At 43.9% G+C, this 25,408-nt stretch overlaps 2 protein-coding genes across 11 annotated transcripts in view; one reads left to right on the plus strand and one right to left on the minus strand.

Moving 5' to 3' along the window:
* The window catches only part of Stac (C2 and C2B_Munc13-like domain-containing protein staccato), a 40,533-nt gene extending 24,696 nt beyond the window's left edge, over window positions 1-15,837 (plus strand). For 6 of the 9 annotated variants that reach the window (XM_076825863.1, XM_076825859.1, XM_076825862.1 and 3 more), the window contains 16 exons: window positions 8,169-8,333; window positions 8,419-8,597; window positions 8,885-8,929; window positions 9,008-9,167; window positions 9,521-10,044; window positions 10,288-10,434; window positions 10,527-10,664; window positions 10,736-10,924; window positions 11,310-11,604; window positions 11,699-12,057; window positions 12,138-12,327; window positions 12,459-12,765; window positions 13,616-13,696; window positions 14,128-14,251; window positions 14,513-14,706; window positions 14,779-15,837. In XM_076825863.1, coding sequence (XP_076681978.1) covers window positions 8,169-8,333; window positions 8,419-8,597; window positions 8,885-8,929; window positions 9,008-9,167; window positions 9,521-10,044; window positions 10,288-10,434; window positions 10,527-10,664; window positions 10,736-10,924; window positions 11,310-11,604; window positions 11,699-12,057; window positions 12,138-12,327; window positions 12,459-12,765; window positions 13,616-13,696; window positions 14,128-14,251; window positions 14,513-14,706; window positions 14,779-14,873 — 3,192 coding nt within the window. In that variant the 3' untranslated portion in view covers window positions 14,874-15,837. Of the gene's footprint in view, window positions 1-1,529; window positions 1,700-5,287; window positions 6,291-8,168; window positions 8,334-8,418; window positions 8,598-8,884; window positions 8,930-9,007; window positions 9,168-9,520; window positions 10,045-10,287; window positions 10,435-10,526; window positions 10,665-10,735; window positions 10,925-11,309; window positions 11,605-11,698; window positions 12,058-12,137; window positions 12,328-12,458; window positions 12,766-13,615; window positions 13,697-14,127; window positions 14,252-14,512; window positions 14,707-14,778 lie in introns of those variants that run through there. The other 3 variants (XM_076825868.1, XM_076825867.1, XM_076825860.1) reach the window with 3 other exon arrangements.
* Window positions 1-25,408, minus strand: part of LOC143375821 (vanin-like protein 1) — a 208,133-nt gene that overhangs the window by 66,555 nt on the left and 116,170 nt on the right. The window lies entirely within an intron of this gene.

The raw sequence follows: 25,408 nt of genomic DNA on the forward strand, positions 1-25,408 counted from the left end.
TTCCAGTAGATTGTTTATTCATATCGAAGCAGACGATTGTTATGTCGTAAAAAAGAGTGAAGGGTTATATTATTTAATTTAATTTAACTTGCTACCTTAACTTGAAGATTGAAGAAAGTTCGGATGTGTTTCGAACCTTTTCAGCTTCTGCTTACTTGCCAACACAGGCTGGAACGCAATCAATTGTTCCATAACTTCTTTATAATACCAGTTCGTTCTTTATTCATTTGAAATTTCGTTTGAACGGTGGGGTAGGTTCTCCCGCGCAATAGTAACAAGACGGTATCGATTTCACAAAGGTACCAGGTTACAGCTGAAACTTCGTCCCACATAGATGTCCCGTTTCGCTACTATCGATACGTTATAATGTCTTCCAAACATGAACATGTCCTTGAAATTCACCAAGAAACGTGTAAACTGGATAACAAAGCGTGCTACTTCGAGTTTCATTCATCTATACAGTGGCTCGTATTAATATTCGGACACTTTTTAAAATCGCATAACTTTTTTAGAATTGGTCCAAACAACTTGAGTTTTTTTGAGAAGCTAGAAGGATTAGTTTGCTAACTGACGCGTTTCGTCGTTTTGAAAAAAAATGTATTTGGTTGGAATAGCGAAAGGAATAGCAAAGGTCGATTTTTAAACTTTTTTTTGTGAGCTTGTAATGAAAATTAAAAAAAAAACGTTTGTAGATTGCAGTAAGTTGTATACGTGCCTAAAATTTCATCAAAATCGGTTAACGTTGCTCCGAGCTACAAACGTTTAAAGATCGCAGAATAAGGTTGAGAATCGCTGAGTTCGGGAATTTTCGCTGAATTTTTAAAAAGTGACTCCTCAATTTCTCCGTGATCCATTAATTACGTCTCAAAGAATTTAAAAATCCTACCTGGGTGAAAATACCTATATGGGTCAGGAGTGACCCATGGAACACCTGGAAGATTAAGAAGCCACGATATTCCTCACCGAACTGTCATTTAAAACATAAGGCATGCTCCCCAGAGAAATGCCACTTCTCCAATCGCTTTCCCCAAAACCCCAGGAGAAAGGAAACACAAGGAGCGATAACCCCGGCCGAGCGGTCACGGCTACTTGGCTCATTGAAAAGGGAGGGAAAAGGCGAAAAAGGGAAGAGCGCCGCACGTGCATGCCTCAATTATGTCACCGATACCCGTGCAAGCTGTCGTTCACCGTGGGGTGTTATCCTCTAAGCTCAATCGAGGAGTTAAGCTCAATCTGTAATGCGACTCTGTTGTGTTCGCGCGTTAGCCAACGTAACGACGTTACACCACCACCAGAGCCGAGCCGTGGACGTACGACGACTCCGTTCCGTCGGCCCATCTATTCCTGGCAGTGTGCTGCACGACTTCGTCAAGTTCCTGTCTCGCTCTTCTCACGCTGATTGTCCTGTGGTCCTTTCATCGCGATCGACATTCAAAAGGGCCATGGTCTGCTGCGACGGCGCATTGAAAATCGTACGATGATCTCGCCCATGGTCCGCATACGTGTTTCGCAACGTGCTGGTGTGACTTCGTCTCTAAATGGCTCGGCACGATGGGGGCGAAGTGGAGTTATCATCGAATTGGGGTGCAAAGGGTGAACCTGAAACGAGCAATTCTTCGCGGTAGTTGAAGCACACAGTGGGAAGCTTCGAATTGTGGGTGGGCCAACGGTTTATAGATTCGATACTGTGTCCCCACAGGTACGTAACGTCTCTGTAACTCATCGAGTCTGAGGATTTCACATCGCGGGGTTTAGAAATCCAAAGAAGGTACTCATGCCTCAAAGACGGCTACCACAAGCTATGCCGAAGTTACCGCAGTGGCGCGTTGGTCGGACAGTCGGCATGGATATAAAAATAAATTAATCCTACCGAGAAAACTCGGTTGGGCAATCTTCTGCTCTGTATCATCCGGTACTGGCAGACTGTCAGCGGCATACTTTCGGTGCGAATCCAAGTGCGATTAAAAAAGCCGCTGCGGTCGTGTGATTCGGCGACGAGCTGTGAAAGTGAGGCATAGCCTATCTTCTCGTGTGATCGTGATATTATTCTGTTAATGATCTTAATTCATTCTTAATCGTCTCCGCGAACATTTCGTGGTGGATTCCACGGCTTCCCATGTCCGCGCGGGGGATAATGATGATTCCGCAGAGGTGGGCGCGGGAAAAAGCTTGCGGCTACTAAATTAATTCGTTCCCGGCGTAAAATAGATCCGGCCAAGCGAGTGGGCGAGTTGGACAGCGAGAAAACTTGCATAATATCACGAAAATTGGGCCCCCTCTGCGCTTGAAGGACGGGAATACGCGGTACGTGCGCGTGGTCCGCTGTCTACGCGCGCCTTGTCGGTCAATGAGCTAATTGCCGGTATATCAATTTTCATTGGGCGCAATTGCGCGAGCATACGAACGCATTGTGGTTTCACTTGGCCCGTAGGTCGCCTCAAACAGGATACGGCATAGTTTCCCTTTGTGCAGATTCATTGTCTTGTTTTCGCGTTTTCCATTGGCCCCCGAGTTAACTGCGCAGCCAATGTGCCGCGGTGGCCCCCAGTCGATCCTGGACATTCGAATCCGCTCGGCGAGCGGCGGAGAAGAATTAGCGGAGAAATGGGAGATCTGCTCGTAACGCTACACTGCTTGCTTCCTGTCCAATTGCTTTCTTCCTCCGCAATTAAACGGCAGGTCGAATGGGGTAATTGTCGTTTAAAGGGCAGCGAGGTTAGGGTTGACCTGCGGCTGGCCCAGATGTCGATCTTTCCGGCTTGCCGAAACTTTCGGAACCACCTGGGGTAGTTTGACTTGACTTAGTTTAGGATCAGGGCTAGATACGATAGATTGCAGAAAACACGGAATACTAGAAATAAACAGATACCTACTCTGCAATTGGTACTTAAATCCTCGAAATGGAGCACGAGCAGTTGTCGCAGATTTTTTTTATTTTATTGTAGTTATATATACGGGGAAACTCTTTGGTACATAGAGAATATAAAAAAACAGTAAAAGAATATGTACATGAATGGTAAAGGGGAAAAACCTAACCCAGACTTAACCCAGAACATTTTCCGTGGCTTTGCGATTTATAGCATAGGGTAAAGGACCCGATTACTGACACCTAACCAATCACTGTCACCTTAAGCTATTTTACTTAAAATAACGAATAAATAAACTATAGTATATAATCTATAGTAGAGATTATAGGTTGAATTACATAATTCTTTTTGTGTATGACTTTACAACGTTTATTTATTCGTTATTTTAAGTAAAATAGCTTAATGTGACAGTAATTGGTTAGGTGTGTTAGATGTTGGTAATGCATATTTCTGACTAAACAAACACGTTGCTTTAAATCTTACGATTTTAATAAACTTCATGCCAAAGAACAAGTCTCTGTTTCAATTTCTTTCTTTCTAATTAAATGAAACAGGAATGCTTCATTTTACACAGAAACGACTGCCTAGTACCCTTGAAAGAGTATAACAATGAGTGGCAAAAGCAATCGACTAAAATATTAATAGCAAGCTTATAGTAGCAAGCCCAGCGATGGACATAAATAAAGCTTTCCCGGAATTAAATACATCGTATGCTTCTACGAATATTTATCAGCGACATAAATTTGTTATTATTCCTTTAAACGAAAGGGGTTTCTCGTAAATCGTAATGTCCCCGCTTCAGTTGCGCTCGCGACGAATGCTTCTGTCCTTCGAGTATTGATTAAGGAGCCCACGGTGTCCGAAATAGCCAAGTGTGTACAAATAAATGGAATCTCATTGTCAGAGTCAATTGCTCTTGGCAGCCGCTTTGCCAGCGTACGCCGATGCTAAAGTCTATGGCCCAGTTTTCGCGTTTCCCAGTGACCCCGTGATCTTAAGCGATCTTCGATCCCCGCGCTCCAACGTTTCCCTGAAATCTCATCAATTTTCTGCAGGCTCATCCCCCACAGATTCAGATTTTATTGAACTCTCCCTCGTCCCCTCCGCTATGGCTGATCCCGATGTTCCTCGATGGACCATTTTTCCTCGGCGAGATGGCCAAGAATCAACTATTTCAGACGGACATCGACGCATTCCAATCGTTCTTTTTTCGAGTCGCTCGACGGGGTGCGTCCGAAGCCGCTAAAAAAAGAGCACGGTAGATATCGGCCGGCTGAAAAACAGGATGTCAGACTCACAGAGCGCCTTGCGTAAGAGCAAATCGAATGGAAAAGTGTGAATTTTATAAATATCGCTTTTGGGTCGGGCTTAAATTAGACGTCTGAGCAACGCGAATGTCGACTACTTAATCCCACAAAGAAACGTTCCCGACCTGAAAAAAATCGGAGTTCAACTGTACGCAAGGAGCAGTTTCTTTCCTTTCTGAAGGAAATTCAATCAGCCGTTAAAGTTACCACGTTTCCCTATTTTAATATAACTTTATTTTCATTTTGTAACAAAGTTTTCTTCTATCCCGCGCCGTTGCAAAGTTATATTAAAGAAGACGTTTGCTTGTTTGTTAAGAACTCTGAATGTTCGTAACTACCTGCATTTTTCCCTCTGCACTTATCAAACGGCCCCGGACCAGGGTGCCAACACTCGGCCAGCCGCACAGTGGTTCCAACGCGACTTTTTGTGGACAAAAATCCGTATCTCCGTCAATTCTTAACCGATTTTTGTGTTTTTTTGCTCGTTTTGTCGGGGATTAAATTTGCTAAAATAACAAATACCTGAATTGCGCTCAAAACGTGTTTTTTTCTATCTTTTTTTCTGAAAAAGTTTGATGAAAACTTTAGTAGAACAATCTTTGGGACTAATTTGAAAAGATTTTGCTTATCTAAGTAGTTTTTTTAACGTAAAATCTTTAACTGGCAATTGGCAATAACGGAAAACATAAACCGGGCGAATTTTTGCAATGCCTGAAAATTTGGAATTTCTACCGAGTTTACTACAACCAGAATCGTCTAAAATATCGTAGTGATGCATAATTTGTTAATATAATCCTATCCTTTAATTTTGAATCTGAGATCACAATGGCCAATTCCGTCTGTCGAACTTGAAAAAGACTCAAAGTATCTTATGTCCAATTATGAAGAAGCCACAGAAGATGTAGAATATATGGAAGAAGGCTAGCATTAGTTTTCTTGTTTAATTTTTAATTATTTAATCTATATTTATTTTTATTTCATCTCCCTTTAATGATACATGAAAAAACAGGCTTCAACAGTTCAGAATTTGTTTTTTTTAATCCCATTTTTTTTTTTGAAAAACTACTATGTGACATTTTAGCAAATTTAATCCCCGACAAAACGAGCAAAAAACGACAAAAATCGGTTGAGAATTGACGGAGATACGGAATTTTGTCCACAAAGAGTCACTTCGGAGCCACTGTGAGCCGCATGAAGAATTCGTTCAACCGAAATTACCGATCCGCGCAGACGCGCTGCATCTACTTAAAATCTGCCTTACCTTTCGAGCAACGCCGAGTTCGATTCGACTCGCGGCTTCGTTTAAATGCCCCTCTTCAATTATGCATAGGCACCGCCGAATAAATATGAGTATCATCGATAAGAGAGGTCACGGTCTCCGCCGAAGTTCATCTGCGACCGACAAAGTGCGTGTGCACGGTACGGTTTATTGGCTTTTCGAACAGTCGGCGGCTCACCGCGGCGGCTGCTAAATCGTACGATCATCGATCCCTCGGGTACCGTGCCCTAAACCAAGGCCCTTCAAAGATCATCGGGCCGCCAGAGTCCCGGGGTGTATTAATCGGCAGCTCGAGCAACCGCTGGTGAACCACTAGTGCTCCATTGTCAGTCTCCATTTCATCGCGAAGACGGAAGCGTCCGCAAAGGGGAGGAAGGTCTCGAGTTTCCAATCGAGTTAGCCGCGAGTGTCGCTGCCTAAACGACGTTATTCTCAGCTGACAGCGTAGTCCTGTGGGCCACTTGCGGGTCACTGTCACGTTGCTTTAGGTCCCCCGTGTTTCGATGTGGTTTGACGTGAATTTTGGAAATTCTTCTTGGTCCGCGAATCCTGCGGTTTTGAGTACAGCCAGTGTTCTTCCAGAGGGGTTGAAGGAATCAAAGATAGTGGTGATGGGTATGTGACAATACAGTGCGTCTGTTGATTTGCTGACATCGTAAGTGGTAGCGCGAGGTAGATTGATTGGGGAAATGAGAGGATCGTGCTAGCGAGGTGAAAATGGTGAGCATGAGTCTACCGTTCAGTGTGGCCACCCCCAAGGCGAGGAGGAAGACCTTCCGCGGGGTGCCCAAAGCGGAAATCGAGCGGAGGATAAACACTCTGCTGCAGGCTATGACGGTGAGTCGAATGTTTGCTAATTGTTTATTCATGGGAAATTAATCGTGTGCTTTCTTGAATATTTATTAACCTACGCGCTGAATGGGTCACTCGGGACACGAGTTATTTACCCGAAATGGGACGGTTTTTTTTATTATTCTGCTGGTTGGATGATGAAGTACATGGAGTAGGGGCGAAAGGAGGGATACTTATTTCCACAAAAGCGATATTAGCATATTAGAAGCATGTGACTATAATTCGATAGCAGTAACAGGAGATAGCACCCATGTTCTTTTTACCCGGCGCGCAAAGGAGGGTATTGTGTTTATTAGCGTACATATGTATGTCGAAATGTTACGCTCTAGAGCCTTAGAATTGTCCTGACCTTCCGAATGTCCTGCGATATATAATTTTCAAAATTGCGAGATAGAAATAAAAAAATGGGTAGGACTAGCAATTAGTGACCTGGATCCGAGAAAAGTTCTTAACAACCCTCACGACAGTGTTTCTCTTAACAAACTAAACAGCATGCGGCCATACAATATTGCTGTTCATAACTAAAAAGTAAAAAAAAAAATAAACAAATTTAAAAAAAAAACCGACTGCTTAAATAGCGAATTAAAATGACAAAAACAAGAAAAAAATTTAAATTTATTTACAACTTAAGATTTAATTTATTTATACATAGTATATTATTTACCATAAATAGGATAATAATAAGATGACAATTTACATTGACTCAATTGCCTGTAGTCGGAGGCCTTAAACCTTTTGATGTAATTACATTCGAACATTTATTTCGAAATAAAAAATTACATGTTGTCTTAATAAATATTGTGTATCGCTGGTCGCCCTAATTAGATTTGATGGGCTATTAACAACGCTAACAGTATTCCCCGCACGGACAAAGAGAGAAACATATAAGTCACAAAATACACTGAAGTTGAAATGTCACTATTTTTTTTACCAGCTTGAAGCACTTTCTTTAGTCATTGCGGTACATGCTTGGGTTAGAAGAGCATCGAAAGATTTAAGGCCTCCGACTGCAGGCAATTGAGTTAATTTAAATTGTCATCTTATTATTATCCAACTTATGATAAATAATATGTGTATAAATAAATTAAATTATTAAGGTGTAAATAAGTTAAGTCTCGTTTGTGTCATTTTAGTTCGCTTTTTAAGCAGTCGTTTTTTTTATTTAAACATTTCTTTGTACACAGAGGATACTGTTAAAAGTACTCTTCTTTGTGAGCCATTGAATTGTGACTTTTTTCACGAAGACAATATTCGTTAAGTAGCTCCCTCCTGATCAACGTAGTGAAACAAAAGGAGCAAACAAGATTATCTCCACAATGTACCATTTTGTGGTACTATTTGCTCGTGTTTGAGTGCGGAACTTTGAACCATGAGTATATTGCGTCCCAATCGTTTTCCAACTAAAATCTCGCGTGTGCAAAGTGTTATCAGCTCCTTACGACTGGCAGAGGCTACAGTCATTAATGACGTAAACAGATTGCACTCTGTTCTTTGATAATCCCATTACACATGACTTTGAGAATATCGATGATGCATGTCCTCCATGGAGAGTCACGAGTGTTGGCATGGGGAATTAGAAATGATGATTCTTTTAGTGCAGGAAATTCGAGAAAAGTGTGTTTTCCCAAATATCAATTTTCATCCATATTATGTGGCCAGCCTGTAATTATATTTTTTTCACCCCTTTGTTCCTCCCATTACACGATGGAAGGTTTACTCATGGCCACTACGAAGTTGCAGGTAGTTTTTCCCACAATTCACAGGCTAGGAATGGGTTTGAACAAACAAATTGAGTGTCCCACCTATAATATTGAATTTCTGAGTAGATTAATTAAGAGTTCGATGTTGCGCCGGTGTCTGTAGATTGAGGAGCTCTATGCTGCTCTAATCTACATGGTTCAGCACCAAATTGGATTCGACGTCTCCAACGAGTGTGGCCAGGAGTCTCTGTTGAATCATCTTCAAAATGCTTTCAAAGTCGACAATGAGACGCACGAGAAGGTTTTGGAGGAAACGAAGAATATGGAGGTGAGGCTTCCATCCTCGAGGAACCGTAGAGACATTAGATGTCTCCACTGTAAGCTGTAAAGCGTGCACGTTTAAATTTCAACAGCCACCAGAGCTGCACTTGAACATCGAGGTGATCGAGGCCAAGGAACTCGTGTCGAAGGATGCAAATGGTAAAAGTGACCCTTTCTGCGCCCTCTACCTCGAGTCGGCTCCCACGAGGAGGTACAACACTGCCGTGAAAACTTCCACCCTTAGTCCTGTGTGGGAGGAACACTTCGAGCTGTGAGTTAAATAACAGCGAGCGAATGGATACATTAAACATTTAAATATTAAGTATTTGAAAGAAAAATTTAAATCCGGAACATTTGAAGGAAATATTTAAATATGAAATAGTTGAAAGGAATATTTAAATATGAAATAGTTGAAAGAAATATTGAAGAATGAAATAGTTGAAAGGAATATTTAAATATTAAATATCGAAGTAAGGTTAAAAGAAACTTCTATTTTCCTAATAGTTCACACGCGCCTCAATTTCAAAATAAAGTAGCTCTAAACCTTCTGTGTTGCAGGCCCTTGGAGGACCCAGAGAACGACATATTGTTCCTAGAAGTGTGGTAAGCTCTCAGGAAACACCCTCGAAGCGAATAACTCAATTCCAAAGTAATGTTTTACGCATTGGTCTGCTACATTAGGGACTTCGATGCTGCAGAGACGGTTCCTGAGAAAATGAGCAAGGTGAAGGACGTGAAGGGTGTACGAGGACTGGTGAAGCTCGCGAAGGAGATCGCGGTAACAGCCACCACTGGCAGCCACGACAACGAATTCATTGGTCGCTGTCAGATACCCCTGAAGGTAGGAGAATTCTTCCTCAATCTCTAATGCGAGTCTAACATATCAAGTTCGAAATCAACCCAGCGGCGCTTCCACAATGGCGATCTTTGGGGGTTGTACATAAATATAAGTTCACGAGTAGTTCAATAGGGTGGCCTTATTTTCAACCTGCGATTTCTTTTGCTCTCATCCCCTAATATGGTTCCATTTCATAAAAAAAGTATCTGACTTACCTATTTAAGAGAACTCCACTCCACACATCATAGATCTCTATAATAAAATCTATTCATCCTCTATTAATCCCCAACCCCTAAAGATGTACCCAGATCGTGACTTAAATCATTTGAATATCCCTGAAAAAAACCCAATTCCAGGATATACCGACCACAGGGCACACGACGTGGTACTCCCTGGAAAAGAAGAACAAGTCGAAACGGCGAGGGGTAGTGAAGCTGAGGCTGGCCTTCAGCGCGGAGCACAACACTCAAGTAGCAGCGCAGGAGCACAGACACCTGATCAGGGTGTTGCTGATGCACGAAATAGAGGCTGGCAAGCTGGAAAAGTACTGTTGGTGTGGTCGATGGTCAGCACCAGCAGATGTCCTTCTAAAGCAGCACAGCGCCCAAAGGGGGCTGCTAGACAGGAACGCCACCTTGGCGCAGTGGACAGAGTTCGCGAGGATCCATCAGGAGCACCCTCTGAACTTCACGGTGTTCAACAAGCTGCTGGTGGACCTCCTGAGGCCTCTGGAGAACGGATTATTCTCCACAGACGAGGCCAGGCTCTTCTGGGACGCCGCGAAGAAGCTTCTGTACTCGTGCCTGAACTGCATAAGGAAGATCAGGAGACTCACACCGGGAGACAAGAACACTATGACGCAGTTGAATGCAATTTTGGGGTAATTCCTCTGTTCTCAATGTGTTTAATCTCGAGTTACAACTGGGGAAGTTGAGGAATGAGTTGGTGTCTGACAAGGAAACGTTCCCAACATGAAAATTCTGATTTTAATGAAACTAAACGATCAATTTGTTCCCGAGAAAGTTCACTCTGAACGGGCGAAATCAGCCCTTAAAGTTATCGCATCCTCGCGTTTTGGTAATACAACTTTATTATGCATATACGGTTTTACGTGCTCTTTCAGGATACTGGCGTCCATATCCTGGCTCACAGTTCCTGACGACGTGAATTTGTTCCCCGCGAATATGTACTTCTGGTTCCCCGACCCCGACGAGAAGCTGAGCGTTTTCCAAGCTTTGGAGTACACGGTTGAACAGGGTGGAGCCGAATGGTATACAATATTAATGATTTCTGTATAAATGTATCGAAAAACTGCTTCAAATTCCATGAGAATCTGTTAGGAAAGGATTTCATTCTTCACAGGTTCGAGCACATAGTGAACAACAACAGCCCGGAAAGCGAGTCGGACGAAGACACGCTTAAACACCACATCCACCTGATCCAACTCATCAGAGCAGACCTGCAAGGTGCCATCGACCACTACGATAAATTGTTTATCAAGTAAGAACCTCCAGGACCAACTGGAAAGCTCATCAATGAGACAGACGCTAACCGAAACCCTGCGATTTCAGACGAATCAACTTACCATGCGCGAGGACACTGTACATCATGTACGAGAAGAGGATCAGCGACATGTGCATGATCATCACGGAAGACATCTGCGGCAGGTTGAAGAGGATCGAGGTCGACAATTCCGACGGAGAACTGAGCCTGGGAACCACGTTGTTCGACCTCTACCTCGCGTTGCAAAGATACGCTGCGTGAGTCTGATACAAGTGTTGTTACAGTAGCCTCTAGTTAGACCTCTTTGGCAGGGTGCACATTATTGAAGATACCAGTGATCATTATAAGATTCAAGTAGTTATTATTTAAGGGGACATTCTCATCAAATCGCCCAAAAATGGGTGATTCTTAAAAATTCTTTTGATAAAGAATTATACAATTTCCTCTGCCTTTATTTATTCGTTCTTGAAGGATATGATTTTTTCCATTTTCCTGCAATGGAAATCCTCCGTCTGCTAAAACCAGACACCCCCAATTATGAGGGACCTTGACGTCTATGGCTCTCTAGATCCCCAAGAAGCAGCAATACTGTTAAACCCCGCCATTTCAAGCCACTGTCAATGCCGATTTCAATGCTTTCAGACTGGGTCAAGTGCTCTGCTCAGAGGTGCAGCTGGAGGACATGAAAATACAGAGATACTACGAGTGGTTCAGGGCTGGGGTGGCCCACTGGCTGGATATCGCTGTGTTCAAGGCCCTGAAACGGATCGACAGAGCTGTCGAGTTCGATACGCTGCAGGCAGTCGATAACAGCGTCCAGTACAGCACCAGTGCTGTGGATACGCTGTCGATATTCTACCAAATCAAGGTCTTCTGGACGCAGTTAGCCTGGCCTGACGTCGAAGGATCCTACACCTTCATAGGAAAAATTTTAGACGTAAGTCACTAGCAGTCTTGCCTCAGCAATTCTGGTTTGTGAAGATGCTCTTAGAGGCTATTTAATGAGATGAGCTGGGGTCATTCTTCCGCAGGACATCTGCAAGTGCTCGATCGAGTACGCGGACAAAATGGCGAAGAAGGCGGAGCTGACCACTGAGTTGGAGCAGCTGTCTGAAAGCAGCGTTTACGAGAAGAAGTTCTTCGTGTCCACGGCCTGGTGTTTCGCCATCAACAATATCGACTACATTAGGACGTCGATCGGACCGCTGGCCACCGATTTAGGGCTTCACAGCATCGTGGACGCTTTGGCTGAGAGGAAGACTCAGGAAGAAGCGCAGCGCTGCAGACAGACGCTGCAGCTGATCATCGACAACGCTACAGACACCGTTAAGAACAAGATCATAGAGTTGCTGCAGATCGTGGCGAGCAAAATGGCGCCTGCTCTGAACAGGTGAGAGAGGCAGGTGTGTTCTGTCTAATTATACTCGTGACTGGTCTGATCAAAGTGTTAATCATTCGGTTTGAGTTCAGGTACCTCATGGAGGGTGCAGAGTTGATAGACACCACCAGCAACGCGATGGATCGTCTTCTGCAATACCTGGACAGCAATCTGACGACTCTGCACGACAATCTCAATGAGGATAATTTCGAGAGGGTGCTACTCGTCATTTGGGAGATAATGTCCGAGACCTTGTACGAGTTGGTGTCCAGTAATCTGAAGGTACTTGGACAAAGGCTGATTCGTACGAATCTCACGTCGGAGATACTTTCTCCTTCCTTTTGCGTAATTGTAACGGGGGCTAATTAAGATCGACACCCTGAAGAGTTACGATTAGGAACCTCGTTTTGCAGAAAAGGAGACCACCGTCGTTTTACTCGAATCTCCACCGCACCCTTCACACCCTCATACGGTTCTTCAACGTGGGGGCGGATGAAACCGCGAACGTGAAGATTCTGGAGAAAATGGAGCACCTGCTGCAGCTGCATGGGCTGGAAACTGCTCAGCTGATCCACCGTTACCACCAGGAGCGCATAACGGAGCAGAACGAGCTAGAAGAGTCTGAGTACGGCCAGATCACAGTCAAGGCCCAATTGCTCGACAACTGTTTGAACGTTCAGATCATGAACGCGAGGAAGCTGCGACCAGTTGACACTAACGGTGAGGGAAGCAGAATTTAAAACTTTCGAGAAACTTGGGTGTAAAACGTATTATAGTTGCAACAGAATCAATTAGTTGGAGGTAGAAGGTTTGGGGTAGCTCTTAAGTGACCAGTTCACTTTGTTCCAACTGTAACAACAAAGTTTCTGGTGATGGAAGTTTCTTGTCCTGTACAGGGTGACACAAAACCGATCGATAGCGAAAAGCATTTCAACGTTATAGAAAATTGTTTGTACGAGGAATAAGCCCACAAAGTGGAAATAATTATTCTGTAAATGATGATATTGAAGCCAACTTCGTCTCTTTTAATGTAATATTACCGTTGCATGGAACGAGTTCATTGACTTAAGATGTGATGTCATTCAAGGTCATTAAAGTATAAAAATGTTGTCTTGTACGTCTGGACCTTGAAGTCTGATGCAGCATCCGCTTTGAAGATCACATAATTGTGTGATAGTCATAGGTGACTGAAGTCAATTACTTCGTTCCAGCTTAAAAAGAAGTGTAATATTCCACTTAAAGAACGGAGGAAACTGGAAAAAATATACCTCGAGATCTCTTAAGCATCTTCACCTAGGAAGATTAACTTTGAAACTACTCGAGCGCAATCGTATCGATCGTGTGAAGGAATCGTCACCCTGTGCATCCTGTACCGATGATTAACGGGAAAGAAAATTGCACGCGTTAGTGGATGAAAAATGGTCTCTGTTACTACCGCCAGTTACAATGCTGAACTCCATTTCGTTGCTCGTTTAAAGCTACTTCATCGCCTGCTCGCGACTAGCCTACGACGGGAACGATGGAAGATGGTGCGCGGCGAGGTGAATGACATATTCTTTCGATTTTATAGGCGATTTTATAGGCAAGGTGTCTACTCTCAAGCGCAAGCTTCATACAAAATCTAAAGAAAGACTGAAAGACAGGAAGACAAGTATGTAAATGTGAATGTAAAAGAAACACACGTAAAAAGATCTCGACCATCATATGTTTATCCCTGTGCTAGCGAGACATTAGCGTCACAGATTTGCATGTTACCACCGTTTCTCGGGTTTCTGTTTACGCCACGTCGTGCCTAGAGGGAATGTACGGGTATTTAGAGTACAGCATGATTTTCCTGAGTCGAAAGCTTGGGACCTGCCACGACCGATGCGAACGTCTATAAGGTTCCACGATCTCTCACGAAGAATATACTAAAGAATATTATATTAGCCGCGTTCTTCTATATCTATAGCACCATGGAACCTCGTAGACAGCAGACTCATCGACAGCAATGATAGTCACCTTCACTGTGCATGAGTCCATATTGGAATTTTCTGGTGGCCCAGCAAACACCCTGAGATCATAGTTTCTTCTACGTTCCAGGCACCTGCGACTCGTACGTGAAGATAAGGCTGCTTCCTGTGGAGAAGTTCGTTGATGTGAAGCTGCCCAAAACGCATGTGCAGAAAGAGAACTTGTACCCCCTCTTCGACGAAATTTTCAACATGTAAGTTGGAGGATGTTGAACCTAAACTGATCTAGGTAGTGTTACCTTAATCTCCAACTAATCCAGGGCACCTTGCGTGGGGCCTAAATTCATTCAGGTCATGTTGGACTAGGTTTGTCTTGGACTGGGTCCCACTTGGTGTGATGTGGATTAACCCTAGATTAACACATCCTTCATAGTTTATGTTGAGGCCCAATACCAACAGTCTAATGGTACCATCCCGAGCACTGAAGATAGTAAAGATGGCGCCCTTGTTTTCAGTCCTCTAACTGCGGAGCAGAGGGCAACAGAAGATGCGATAGTGGTGTTCGAGCTGAAGGATAAGGACTTCCTGAGATCGAGATTCTTGGCTGAGGCCTTTCTCCCATTCAGCGCAATCCCTGAGTCGAGCCCCGACAGTGCGATGGAGTCCCTTGACCAAATTCACTTGAAGCTCTCGCGCCCAACGAGGAAAAGTACGTTTCAACCCTTATTTTGTCAGAATGAAGATTCTCTTCAGCAACTTCCTGCATCTATGCTTTGTTCAGGTACGGAGGTAATTGAAGCATTGGAGCAGAGAAAGGGGGACAACCAGGCCATGTACTTTTTATCGAAGCTCAACATAAAGGCTGAACGGAAGTAACTATTTTTGTTCATGAAAGAAGACGAACGTGGGTGCTGCTATGTATATTGAACTATTTATACACTCTTAATCCTTTATTTCTTGTAATAATTAATCGTCTGAATTTCTCGTCGAAGAATGAGAGGATAGATAAGTCATTTGTACGCGTTTTTTTTTTTTTAGTTAGAACTCATCATAAAATGTGCATTTCTCTGGGTTTTCATCGATGCTTGATTATGTTCAAGCACATTCAGGGAACCGTCATAATTTGCAATGTCGTATTAGAAAGTGTTTTCATGATGTCGTTAATCGTTCGATTTATTTCCCATAACACGCTGCTTTCTCTTCCATCTTTAGACACTCATCTCGTTAATATATAAAGACAAAAGAGACGAAAACCACTGTTAAATAATAGAAGTATTTTTATAAAAATCTCACGAGTACGTTGTTTTAAGTGGCTAGAGCTATTTCTAGGCTGTGCGTCACTTCACATATTGTCTCACGTAAAGCAATGTCGCATTTCAAGACTAAAAATCAAACTGTAAGGCTGAGTAAGTGCTACCTACGAGCAATATACGTATTTGTCGTAACCCTATACTACACGTGATCGCAACAAAAGTAATCCCTTACACCCACGCTGCTAAATTTTGCGAGAGGAAAATGTTTTGTAACAAACGTGTACATAGAACCGTGAGCAAGTGATCGATTTTTATCTAGTATTATCGTTATTCAATCGCTTAAGCACAAATAAAGTTTATAGCGTTCGACAACCTGTTATCAGAGATTTTTCGAAAGTACTCTTTGTACATAGCATACTTTTCGTGATATTGCCGTGATTATATTTAGGGAACCTTGAAACGAAACGTTTTACGAGCTCACAGGGCAAAGAGTAATCATCCTATTTTAAATATTGCATATATATATTTGTACGTGAAATAACTTGATGCTACGAAATGTAACACAACGAATAAATTATTGAAACGTATGGAATTTTTACTTCCCCCTCTTCGACATTCCATTTAATTTTAAATTGTTTAATTTGCAATTTATTCTGCTTTGTAAATGCAGAACCCATCGAAAATGGAGGTATATGTAAATTATTTTCAACTTTGAATTTCGTGGCAGAAAAAATCTGGAATTGCACAGTGGCGCCATCTGTAGGGATCTACTATCGCATCTGCTGTAGGGACACGAAGAACTAGTGGCTGCGAAAAGCCGTATGGGGGAGCTGCAAAGAGAAGTAGGTATAAATGCTACTGTATTTTATTGATTTATAATTCATTCTCCAGGCTGCTGCACCTCGTCTTCCATATTGGTAGCTTCAAACTTTGTCAAAGTGCCTGCTTTTGAGAACGGTTCTGAGTACAGATTTCTTAAGGGGATGCTAAAGTATTAGGACTAAAAAGTTCTGTCTGTTTTTAAGCGAAGCTTAGGTAACTTTCCCTTTAAGAAGAACTTAATTATTCAGCTTTAAGTACAAAACTGTGACATGGTTACCGACACAAGATGTCGGACAAATGGAGTAGTAAGTCATCGTCAGTAACTGACAGATGGAGTTGAGATATCAGAAATGCAATGTGGAACTTTAAAGACTATACCTCAAAAGTTCGTGACTTTAAGTTCCACAAATTGAAATTATTTTCGAGTGCAACAAAGGTTATGTGACTTTTTATTAAGAGCCTCTAATCTTATCTTGTTATCTTGACAAAAATACGCCAGTTTCTCTAATCTTAAACACCAATCTGCTTAATGCTCACAGCCGCGATATTATTCATCCAGAATTCAATATTTAATGGCGGACACGCGTAACTCGCATATTACTTAATCGACTCCATTCCATAACATGTTATCTCGTTATCGTGCCCCTTGGGGGGCTGACGATTCGATGGCGTGCAAAAAGTCATCTGCCCAAAGTTCGTGGCTACAAGTGCACGCGAAACTAATTCGGCAATTTTATGTTATAGCCCCATTTTTTAACCCTCCGCTCTTAATGCACCCCATGGCAACTAAAAATCCTCCCCGATCGAAGTTTCACGTGAAGCAGCAATTTCTAAAATATACTCTAGCCTTGTTTCCACGAACTTACGCGCACAGTGTATTACAAAATGGAAGAGATGTCGTAACGGAAACAAAAATGGCGGTTGTCCCTCGGGCAGTAATGGTAATAATCGAACGATAGGTGCTTACGGTTTCACTAAACGAAAAATCGTATCGCTAATGGCGTATAATGAAGTCTACGGGCTCGTTTCGCAAAGGGATCGGAAAAACAGTTTGGAATTCAAATGAATGCGGAGCATCGGGCGAAATGCAAACAGCGCAATAACACGGCGCTCACTTCGCGATCGAGTTTTGGAAGTTTGGGCTGGCTCTCGCCTCTAATTGTCTTAGAATTGATTTCGCGCAAGTGTGATTGAGTTTATCTGCACACTTCGCTGGAATTTCCACTTCGTTAAGGGGATATGACTACTGAAACAATTCGAGGGAGCATATTATTTAACATCTGTGGCAGGTAAAAGCTGATTGCATCCTGAAATAAGAGTACAGATACACATATATATACAGGGTGTTACCTACACGTGGGAATAAATTTAAGGGGTGGGTTTTTACTGCTCGACTCTTCGCCTGACTTGCCCCGCATGCAGCGGTGCACGCATATTGCCTGCTTTAGGCGTATCTTTAAACGCTAATAACTAACAAACGAAGGCTCAACCGCAATGTCGTTATTCCACATTTTTGCTTTAGAATGGTGTTTAGAATCACCCCTTAAATTTATTCCCACGTGTGGCCGAACACCCTGTATAGTATATTGCAATACTATTACTGTAGTTACTGATGGTGATAGCATTTACAAACTCACCAATTATTTCGAGCACTGGTGCACCGAACATCCACCTTCAAATTCGTAAAGACAAGTTTAAAAAAACACACATGTTTAGAAAAATTATAAGTATATATAAACCGAAGAATATTTTTTATTTTAATTTTGACTGCTCGTAAAGCAGCTATCGTGGTAGCTCATCCGCATCCAGCGTCCAGAATGCACTGGGAGCAGCCACTGGTTTCCTGTAAGCAGGATTTAAGCGAGTCCTTAACGAGCTTCCAGTTGCAGTTATCTGTGCTCGAGGCTGTCCAATACCTGCGTCGGCCACTTTGCCCGTGATAAAACTTCTTATCAGATCGCCGAAACGGAGTTTCTGATTAGATTCAGACCCACCTGCGTGGGGACTTTTTAATGCACTCGCCGGCCAAGAGCTCCACACAAACTTCATAAATGAGTTACGCTTGAACTTGTCCCGACGCACCCGTAGCTCCGTTTTCCTTATCGATGTACCCTAGCCTTCTGTTCTGCGCTGACTCCATCGAGTTCCCTTTTGTAGAGGCGAGAGCACGCCGGAAGTCATTGTTCATCCGTTGATCGCCGAGGAATCTTGTTCTTGGACCCCAACTTGCTTCGGAAACTCGTTTCCTTTCTGACTTCAACTGCGTTCTCTGTGGCTTGTCAATTCTCTGTAATTAAATTATGGGGTTTTGGGGTTTGCACGATAGAACGTGGTATGCTGGTAATACATATTTAGTACTAATTTATGATTAATTAGTTGTGATAATATCAATTGTGTGCGATGTCATTATTAATATTCATATTATTCTGTAATGTTAAATATTATAATTTTATCGTTAAATAAGCGGCTTCATTTATAACTATGGGTATTAGATACTCGAGTACGACTGTAGAAAGCGGCTCACGACTTCAGATTGCAAATCTATAAATGTATAACCGGGGTTATTTCATTAGCGGTGACTGGAACTCTCGTTGCTAAATTATAAATTAAAGCTTTTGCAAAATTAATTTGTACCTCGTGTCGCTGTTAATTGTAAATGTTGTGTCGGTGGCTTACTTAATTAATTAGGTATAAGCATTCATTTGACACTTTGCATCCAGACATAAGGGGCGTTAGAACACGCCAAAGCCAAGATACAGTATTTGTACATTTTTTGGTTTGAAATTGGCACTGAGCGTGTTTTAACGCCAATTTAGTTCACTCATTTCGCCGCTACGCGCCGTTAGCATCTGTGTGTTCCTGATTCGAACTTCTTGAAGGCTTTTTTAAGCAATAAATAAACAATCTTCTGGTTGAAAATGGTTGCATAATGATTTCTAAAGTCCCAAGAAGAGGCCCAGGACATCAGATTGTAAATAAACAATGAAATAAACAAAATTGCATGTTCTTGCAAAGCACCTCCTACCGCTCATTGAACTATCGTGGGAAATTAACAAATTAATGATTTTTAAACATAATGTTTGTATTTTTACACTTGTATATTAATGTATAGACCTTTCATTATTTACACACCTTTTAATTATTGTGTACATAATTAATTACCTACTCTGACTCTCTTTAGTAAATGTTAATGTCATTTCCCCCCTAAAAAAAAAATAAAACCGTTAGCAAATTAGATAAAAGTTTTACTATTTAATGTTGCTAAAAAAACTGAAGTCTCACACACGATTATAAATAATCGAAAATTGATAAAATATCAGAGTATATATCAAAGACACGAATATTGAACAACTGTTAATAACTAATCAATTCTAAAGAAAATCCCTGCAAATATACAGAAAAACAGTTAGACGCGTCTGTTTTGTTATTCAGCAGCAATACCACTTAAGTTTATTGCAAAAAGTCGATGTGTTTCCCTCGACCATTCCACACACAAAGAACGAATCCCCTGTCTCCATGAAAGAGTCTATTTATTCGACGAGTGTTCTACCTTCGTCCTCTCTTCAAAATAACACCCAACTAGGATGTCTAACGACTACAGTTTGGTCAGCCCAACAAGTGTAGCTAATCGTCGCCCACAAATATCAAACCGTGGAGACACCAAAACGACAGACACATAACGTAAACCTATTACCGAAACTAAATCAAATCGCGGTGCACCGTTGGACCGTAAACGGTTTCCGCGATTCCTGCTATTAATTCTAAGAGGATCATGAAATATGCCCGAACGACGCTCGCGGCGGAGATCACTTTTCTGAGCCGCGAATTCGACGACAGCCCTCGATAAGTCCCAGCCCATTGAAAGCGGAACTCCACTCGTCGACGCGGATACAGCCGGAAATAAAAAATGGTGAAAGCCTCTTCGTTTATATTATGCGCTCGTACTCGAATGAGAGGCATCGCGTCCTCCGTCCAATAGGTTCAAAGCGTCGCTTCACGCGCGTGTTTTCACAGCATGCAGCTAAACGCCCCGGCACGTCGGTTCTGGCGACGATTTGCATTAAAGCGGCGCAGCGCGAAACCAGGAGGGGGATATCAATTGAATTGGTGAAAAAGAGAAAAACCTGGACCCGCCCGTCACATTGTCGCGCATCAGCCCCCACCCCTCCGTGTAGAACAGACGGTTTGCAGTCCCCGCTCGGTTCAAAGCATCAGGCTCAGGGGGAGGTGGGGACGATTTAATTTCGCGCACTCCTCGCGACACTTGTCGCCGTGACGGTGAAGGCGTTTTGCACACACGATCAAAGGACTTTCTTGCTGTTTACTTGCCGCGGCGTAAGTAATGCGACTCGCAGCTCCCTCCGTCATTTAATGCGCATTAATGTACCTTTCTCTGGTCCAATTACCGTGCTCCGCGAAGATCAAACCAGGAGGACCCACGCACAACGGTGGATATCATTATTATTCGCGGTGGCTGTTACATATTCGAGGGAACGATTAAGTGCTGAGTGCTGAAAAACAGCCGAGTCTTTGAAACGAGCGAGGAGCGGTGTATCTTATTCTTTTTTTTTTCGAAGAAATGCCATTGTTTGAACCCCGTCTCGTGGGTACTCGTTCGTTCTCCGTGGGCTTCCTACGGTCTCATTGTGGAATTAGCAATTCCCTTTGAGCGAAACTTGTCGGCAGAAGTACGCTAGAGCGAGAACTCGATTTGGACACCAGCATTGGGATAACGGGGACTACCTAGGCAGCAGAGGTCGAGTTACTTTCACGCTCAAGTTTTCGGTTGATTCGTGCCTTCGTTCGGAACCTGTTCAGCGATGAAGAAGCAGAGTTGCGGTAATCGAGGCTCCGTGTCGCAACATCCCGTTCATCGAACGCTTCCATCGATTGGCTCCCAACAGTAAAAGCGCCACACTTCTACTGCTCAAACCTGCCCAAACATCATCAAACTCTACGCTTCTTACCCATGGACGCGCGGAGCAGCTCACTTGCTACAAACGCGCAAACGTTTCATGTGCGCGATGCGACGCAAACGCGATCAAACATCTGCCAACACCTTCCAACCCGTCATCCGCGGAACAAGACGCGACACCATCTCAGGACTCTGACCTTCGCCGAGTGGTTCGGGCTCCCGGAGAGGGGGCCCGCTTCCTGTGACACTCGTCGTGACCTTATTTCGCGCGCAGGGGGGCCAAGGTGGAAGAGGATCGCCCTTCAGGGGGAGAGCTGCCAGACCGGTCGACGGCGCACAAAAAGAGCGCTGCCTCGAGAGCCCGATCCCGCGCCGTTGATACTTGTCACGGACCCGCTCGAAGACCTTTGACGATTCGAGGAACACGAAGAAAAGGACCGGGGTTCCGGGGGGTGGTGGGCAGGTCTTGAAAAATGGCGAAGGCATTGATGTAACGAACGTGACCGGCGCACCTTCGGCACTATTACTCGCTGGAAAAAAAAGGACGGTGGCGCTAGCAGAATGGCTCGCGACGCGATATAAATCGGCGTTAAGTCGAAATTACGATCGGGCAGGGGGTGCCGGTAGCGGCGGTGCGTGCCACGGCAAGCGGGCCGGGGCTTAAGCCTCGTTCTGGCACCATCTGTGATCGCGACTGGACGATCTCCTCTCCCGCGCCGCCCTCGTATTAATGGTAATTGCTCGCGGATGGGGCATTTGCACGGTTTTTATGCGGGACTTACCGGCTGGACGGACGGTTTTGTCGGCGGATCCACGGACCCGGCGGTTATTGTTTGTCGCGCGCCCGGATGGACGCGTCCGCCGATTTGTCGTCTCTGGGGTGCATGTCTGATGGGACTGGGTGCCCGTCCCTTTGGGAGAGTTGCACTGCGTCAAAATGGATGCTTCGGTGTGTACCTGGAGCTACTGCCTGCTCAATGTCGCCTGGTATTTCTGTGCTCCTTGAGCACTGCTCTTCTGGTGGAGAATATTTTTCACTACATAGAACGAAGTGGGTACATGACGGTATATTGGTACTAGATTGTGGTGGGATACTGCCACCACGCAGTGAGCATGTTCTTTTTTCATGTTCTTCGTTTCGAGGGTGTATAGAGGGGTGGTCTCCGGTGAAATGGATTAGGGAAGAATAACGATATGGGAATGATGAGGGCTTCTCAGTTGGGTGTTCGCTAATCGATAAACGTATCTCGTGCCTGTGATAGGTTTATGCAGAGGAGCGGAGCAGAAGCTTCGATTCTGCATAGGAAAAAAGGGACGTCACAACTTCCTGTTACAGAATCATCGTCACGCTATAATTGCTCCTCGGCTGATTATTAATCGTTTGAGGCTGCGAGCCGCAGATTGCGGTCAACCGGCGGGCGCCCGGCAAAGCTTCCATCCGGTAGAAGAATTCTAACCCCTCCCTTTTTTTTTGCATGTTTTTTTGCAACTGTTTAAAAAAGCGGGAGCAAAAGAGCACGCTCCAAATGATTTTACCCCTGATCGATCGGATTTTCCGCCACTTTGACGACGCAAGTGTTCTGAGAACAACGAGCCTCTTCTATAGAAAAAGAAGGAACAAATACTGCAGGGTGATTCGTTGTTGCTCGTCAATACTCGACGGGGTAAATCTGGATCAGAAAACAGGTAGAAAGTGTTAATACAAGCCTTATTTTCGGTGCTACGAGTTTCAGCCGAATATGAGTGTGGAATATTAAGGGGGGACCCCACCCAGAAGCCACTAAAAAGTTTGTGATTTTTTTGTTCGTCTAAATAAAACTATTGGGCTTGGATTTTTTACATAGTGTTAAAGCAATCTTTAATTCGATATAAAAAAAATTTTTTTATGGAAAATTGTACAAAATGGCGGCGACCAAAATGGCTTCCCGGAGCACTGCAAACAAAACTGGCCTACACTCCCGGGAATGACTGGATCATCTGAGAAGGAAATACAACAAAGATACATAAAGAGGAATATATTCTGTACAACCTAGCGTACGACTTTAATTTTTTACATAAAATTTTGCACTGAAATGCTTGCAAAAAATCGAATAATTGACTTTTGGGTGGGATACCCCCTTAATGTCTGACCTAACCTAAAATTTATCGTGTGATGAAGTTTTAAGTATTCTATTCCCACCCGAATCGCGCGTGCTACTTCCGTTTGGAGTGGCAGCTTGGCGGGATACATTAATAACTGAATATCTTACCCGAAATAACAGATGCGAACCTAAAGGGGGGTATCCACTTGTTACGGAATACGTATCCTCGATGGGCAATATAAGAAGTTTCTTAAAATGTCATCTTTAGGAACTTAAATGCGAGAAATGTAAACCAAAGAAAAAAAAAATAAACCTAACCTAACCTACGTATCGTCGTATCGTATCGCCATTGCGTGTCATCCAGTGATCAACGGTGTGTAATTATTTCCCGGTATCATCACTGATGCTGTTGCATATCTTTGTATCAAATTTTGATACTCAACCTCGATACGAGACGAGGGCACCTAACAAGTGGATACCCACCTTAATACATTCCGCATCGAGCGCCCTCTTTAATTTCCCATAACTAGGAAAATTCACGCAACACATCCACTCGATTCGCCCCCCAACGAGTCCGCAGAGTCTGAAGCATCGCCCTGTATCGAGCTCCCGAGAGCGTTATCGCATCGGCAAACTTTTACGCCCGTAATGCCCGGTGTTCGTTCACTTACGCCGCTCGTGCCATCCGCAGCGGCGGTTATGCTAATTCGAAAAGCCCTTTGAATCGTCGCGAAGGGTGTGGAATACGAATTGTTCGTGCGGATCTTCGTGTCAGCGTCTCGTCACTGTCGCCCGGGATTAAAATCCGGTTCCCGATCCACGGTGCCCCGCGAACGGGGATAATAACTCTGCTCGATAGCACGCGCCACCCCCTTTTGTTCCCGAGGAGCCTAGCAGGCCCACGGTCTCGAATACGTTGAACCGAGCCCGCCGCCTGCTAAAAATCCTGCCAGAAACAGGTGCAATAAGCAAATCGCGTTTCACACGTATCCCCTTTTTATAATGCACGGCGGGGAGGGCGAAGCCGAGGTTAAACAGCAATAAATTTGCCAAAACGACCGTTCATTTCTCTCGTCTCGCGGCTGGAATCCCTTTTTACCGCCCAACATTATGTATACGTTGCGTGCGCAATTACACGGCTCAAAATCGCATGACACGATACGCTAAATGTGAACAAAAAAAGAAATAAAACGAATAAAGTGAGCCGCGCGCCGGGGAGGGGGGTGGTGGTGGTGGTGGGAGAGGAGGAAGCCGGGTTGCCGCATCGCCCGTAAATAACCAGTGTCCCGCTGCTTTTAAAGTCGTTTTAGATTGCACGTTTCGGAACGATTGTTATCGGTCAACAGTCATCATTGGTCAGTTTACATAGCTGGCTACCGTTATCGATCGACATTCCCGGTAATTACGCATTGTCTGTGGAACGCCGCCGTGGGTGTTATTATGCGCCGGGGCAGCCGCGCGGGGCGCTTCAAAGTCTCCCTTTTGCATGTGCGCGACGTGGGTTCCGTGAAACGTGTCACAAACACGTTCCATGGTGCCAATAAAATGGCGCTCGCGACAGGAAGAGACGACCGGGTTAGATCCTGCCGCTTGATACAGAAAAAAAAATCAGTCTCGCGCTGCGCGCTGCCCGGTTCGGCTCTCCTCGTGCAGTGTCCTCAACGCCAGGGTGATGCAAAGGTTGGTGGGTCTATCGACGAGTTCGTTAGCTTCCGAGCATACTGCTGGTGCACCAGATTCTTTGTTCTACGACTGAGGTACTGAGATACTGATAATTATGTGAAAGCCTCGTAGAACCTTTGGTTCGAGATTAACGCTCGGACTTGCTTCCTATCGTTCGTGTTCTACCAAATGGTGATTCATGTAGGAGTTAGGTACACTGCCACCAGCGAGAGTTTTCCAGGTTTAGTTTTTTGACAAATTTACCTTTCATCTTCTTAAATCCAATTCCTTACAATACCTACTGCTTGTCTCTTAATATTATTCTTGAATATAGGCTTCTAATGTTTGGCAGCTGGAGCTTATAATACTTGGGAATGCTTCAATCCTTAATGACTGATTGACGAAAAATCGATCCCCTCTTCCAGCCACCTTGCCCCGCATAATTTATTGCCAGGACTTTGCCACGCCAGGACACCTAATTACGCGAAGGTTGCGATCGATTTTGCACGTTGCTGGAGACCGCGAAGAACGCAAACTCGACAACCCGCCCGTCCCGAGCAAACGGGATTAATCGAGGCCCGGTCGTGCTCATTTCATAATTTACCCAAAATATAGTCGGCCGACCCCGTCGGGGAGTAGTTAACGCTGACGCGAGTCTATGATACGGTTTTAATTGCA

Source organism: Andrena cerasifolii, chromosome 13 (genome assembly GCF_050908995.1).
Source record: "Andrena cerasifolii isolate SP2316 chromosome 13, iyAndCera1_principal, whole genome shotgun sequence".
Classification (NCBI taxonomy): domain Eukaryota; kingdom Metazoa; phylum Arthropoda; class Insecta; order Hymenoptera; family Andrenidae; genus Andrena; species Andrena cerasifolii.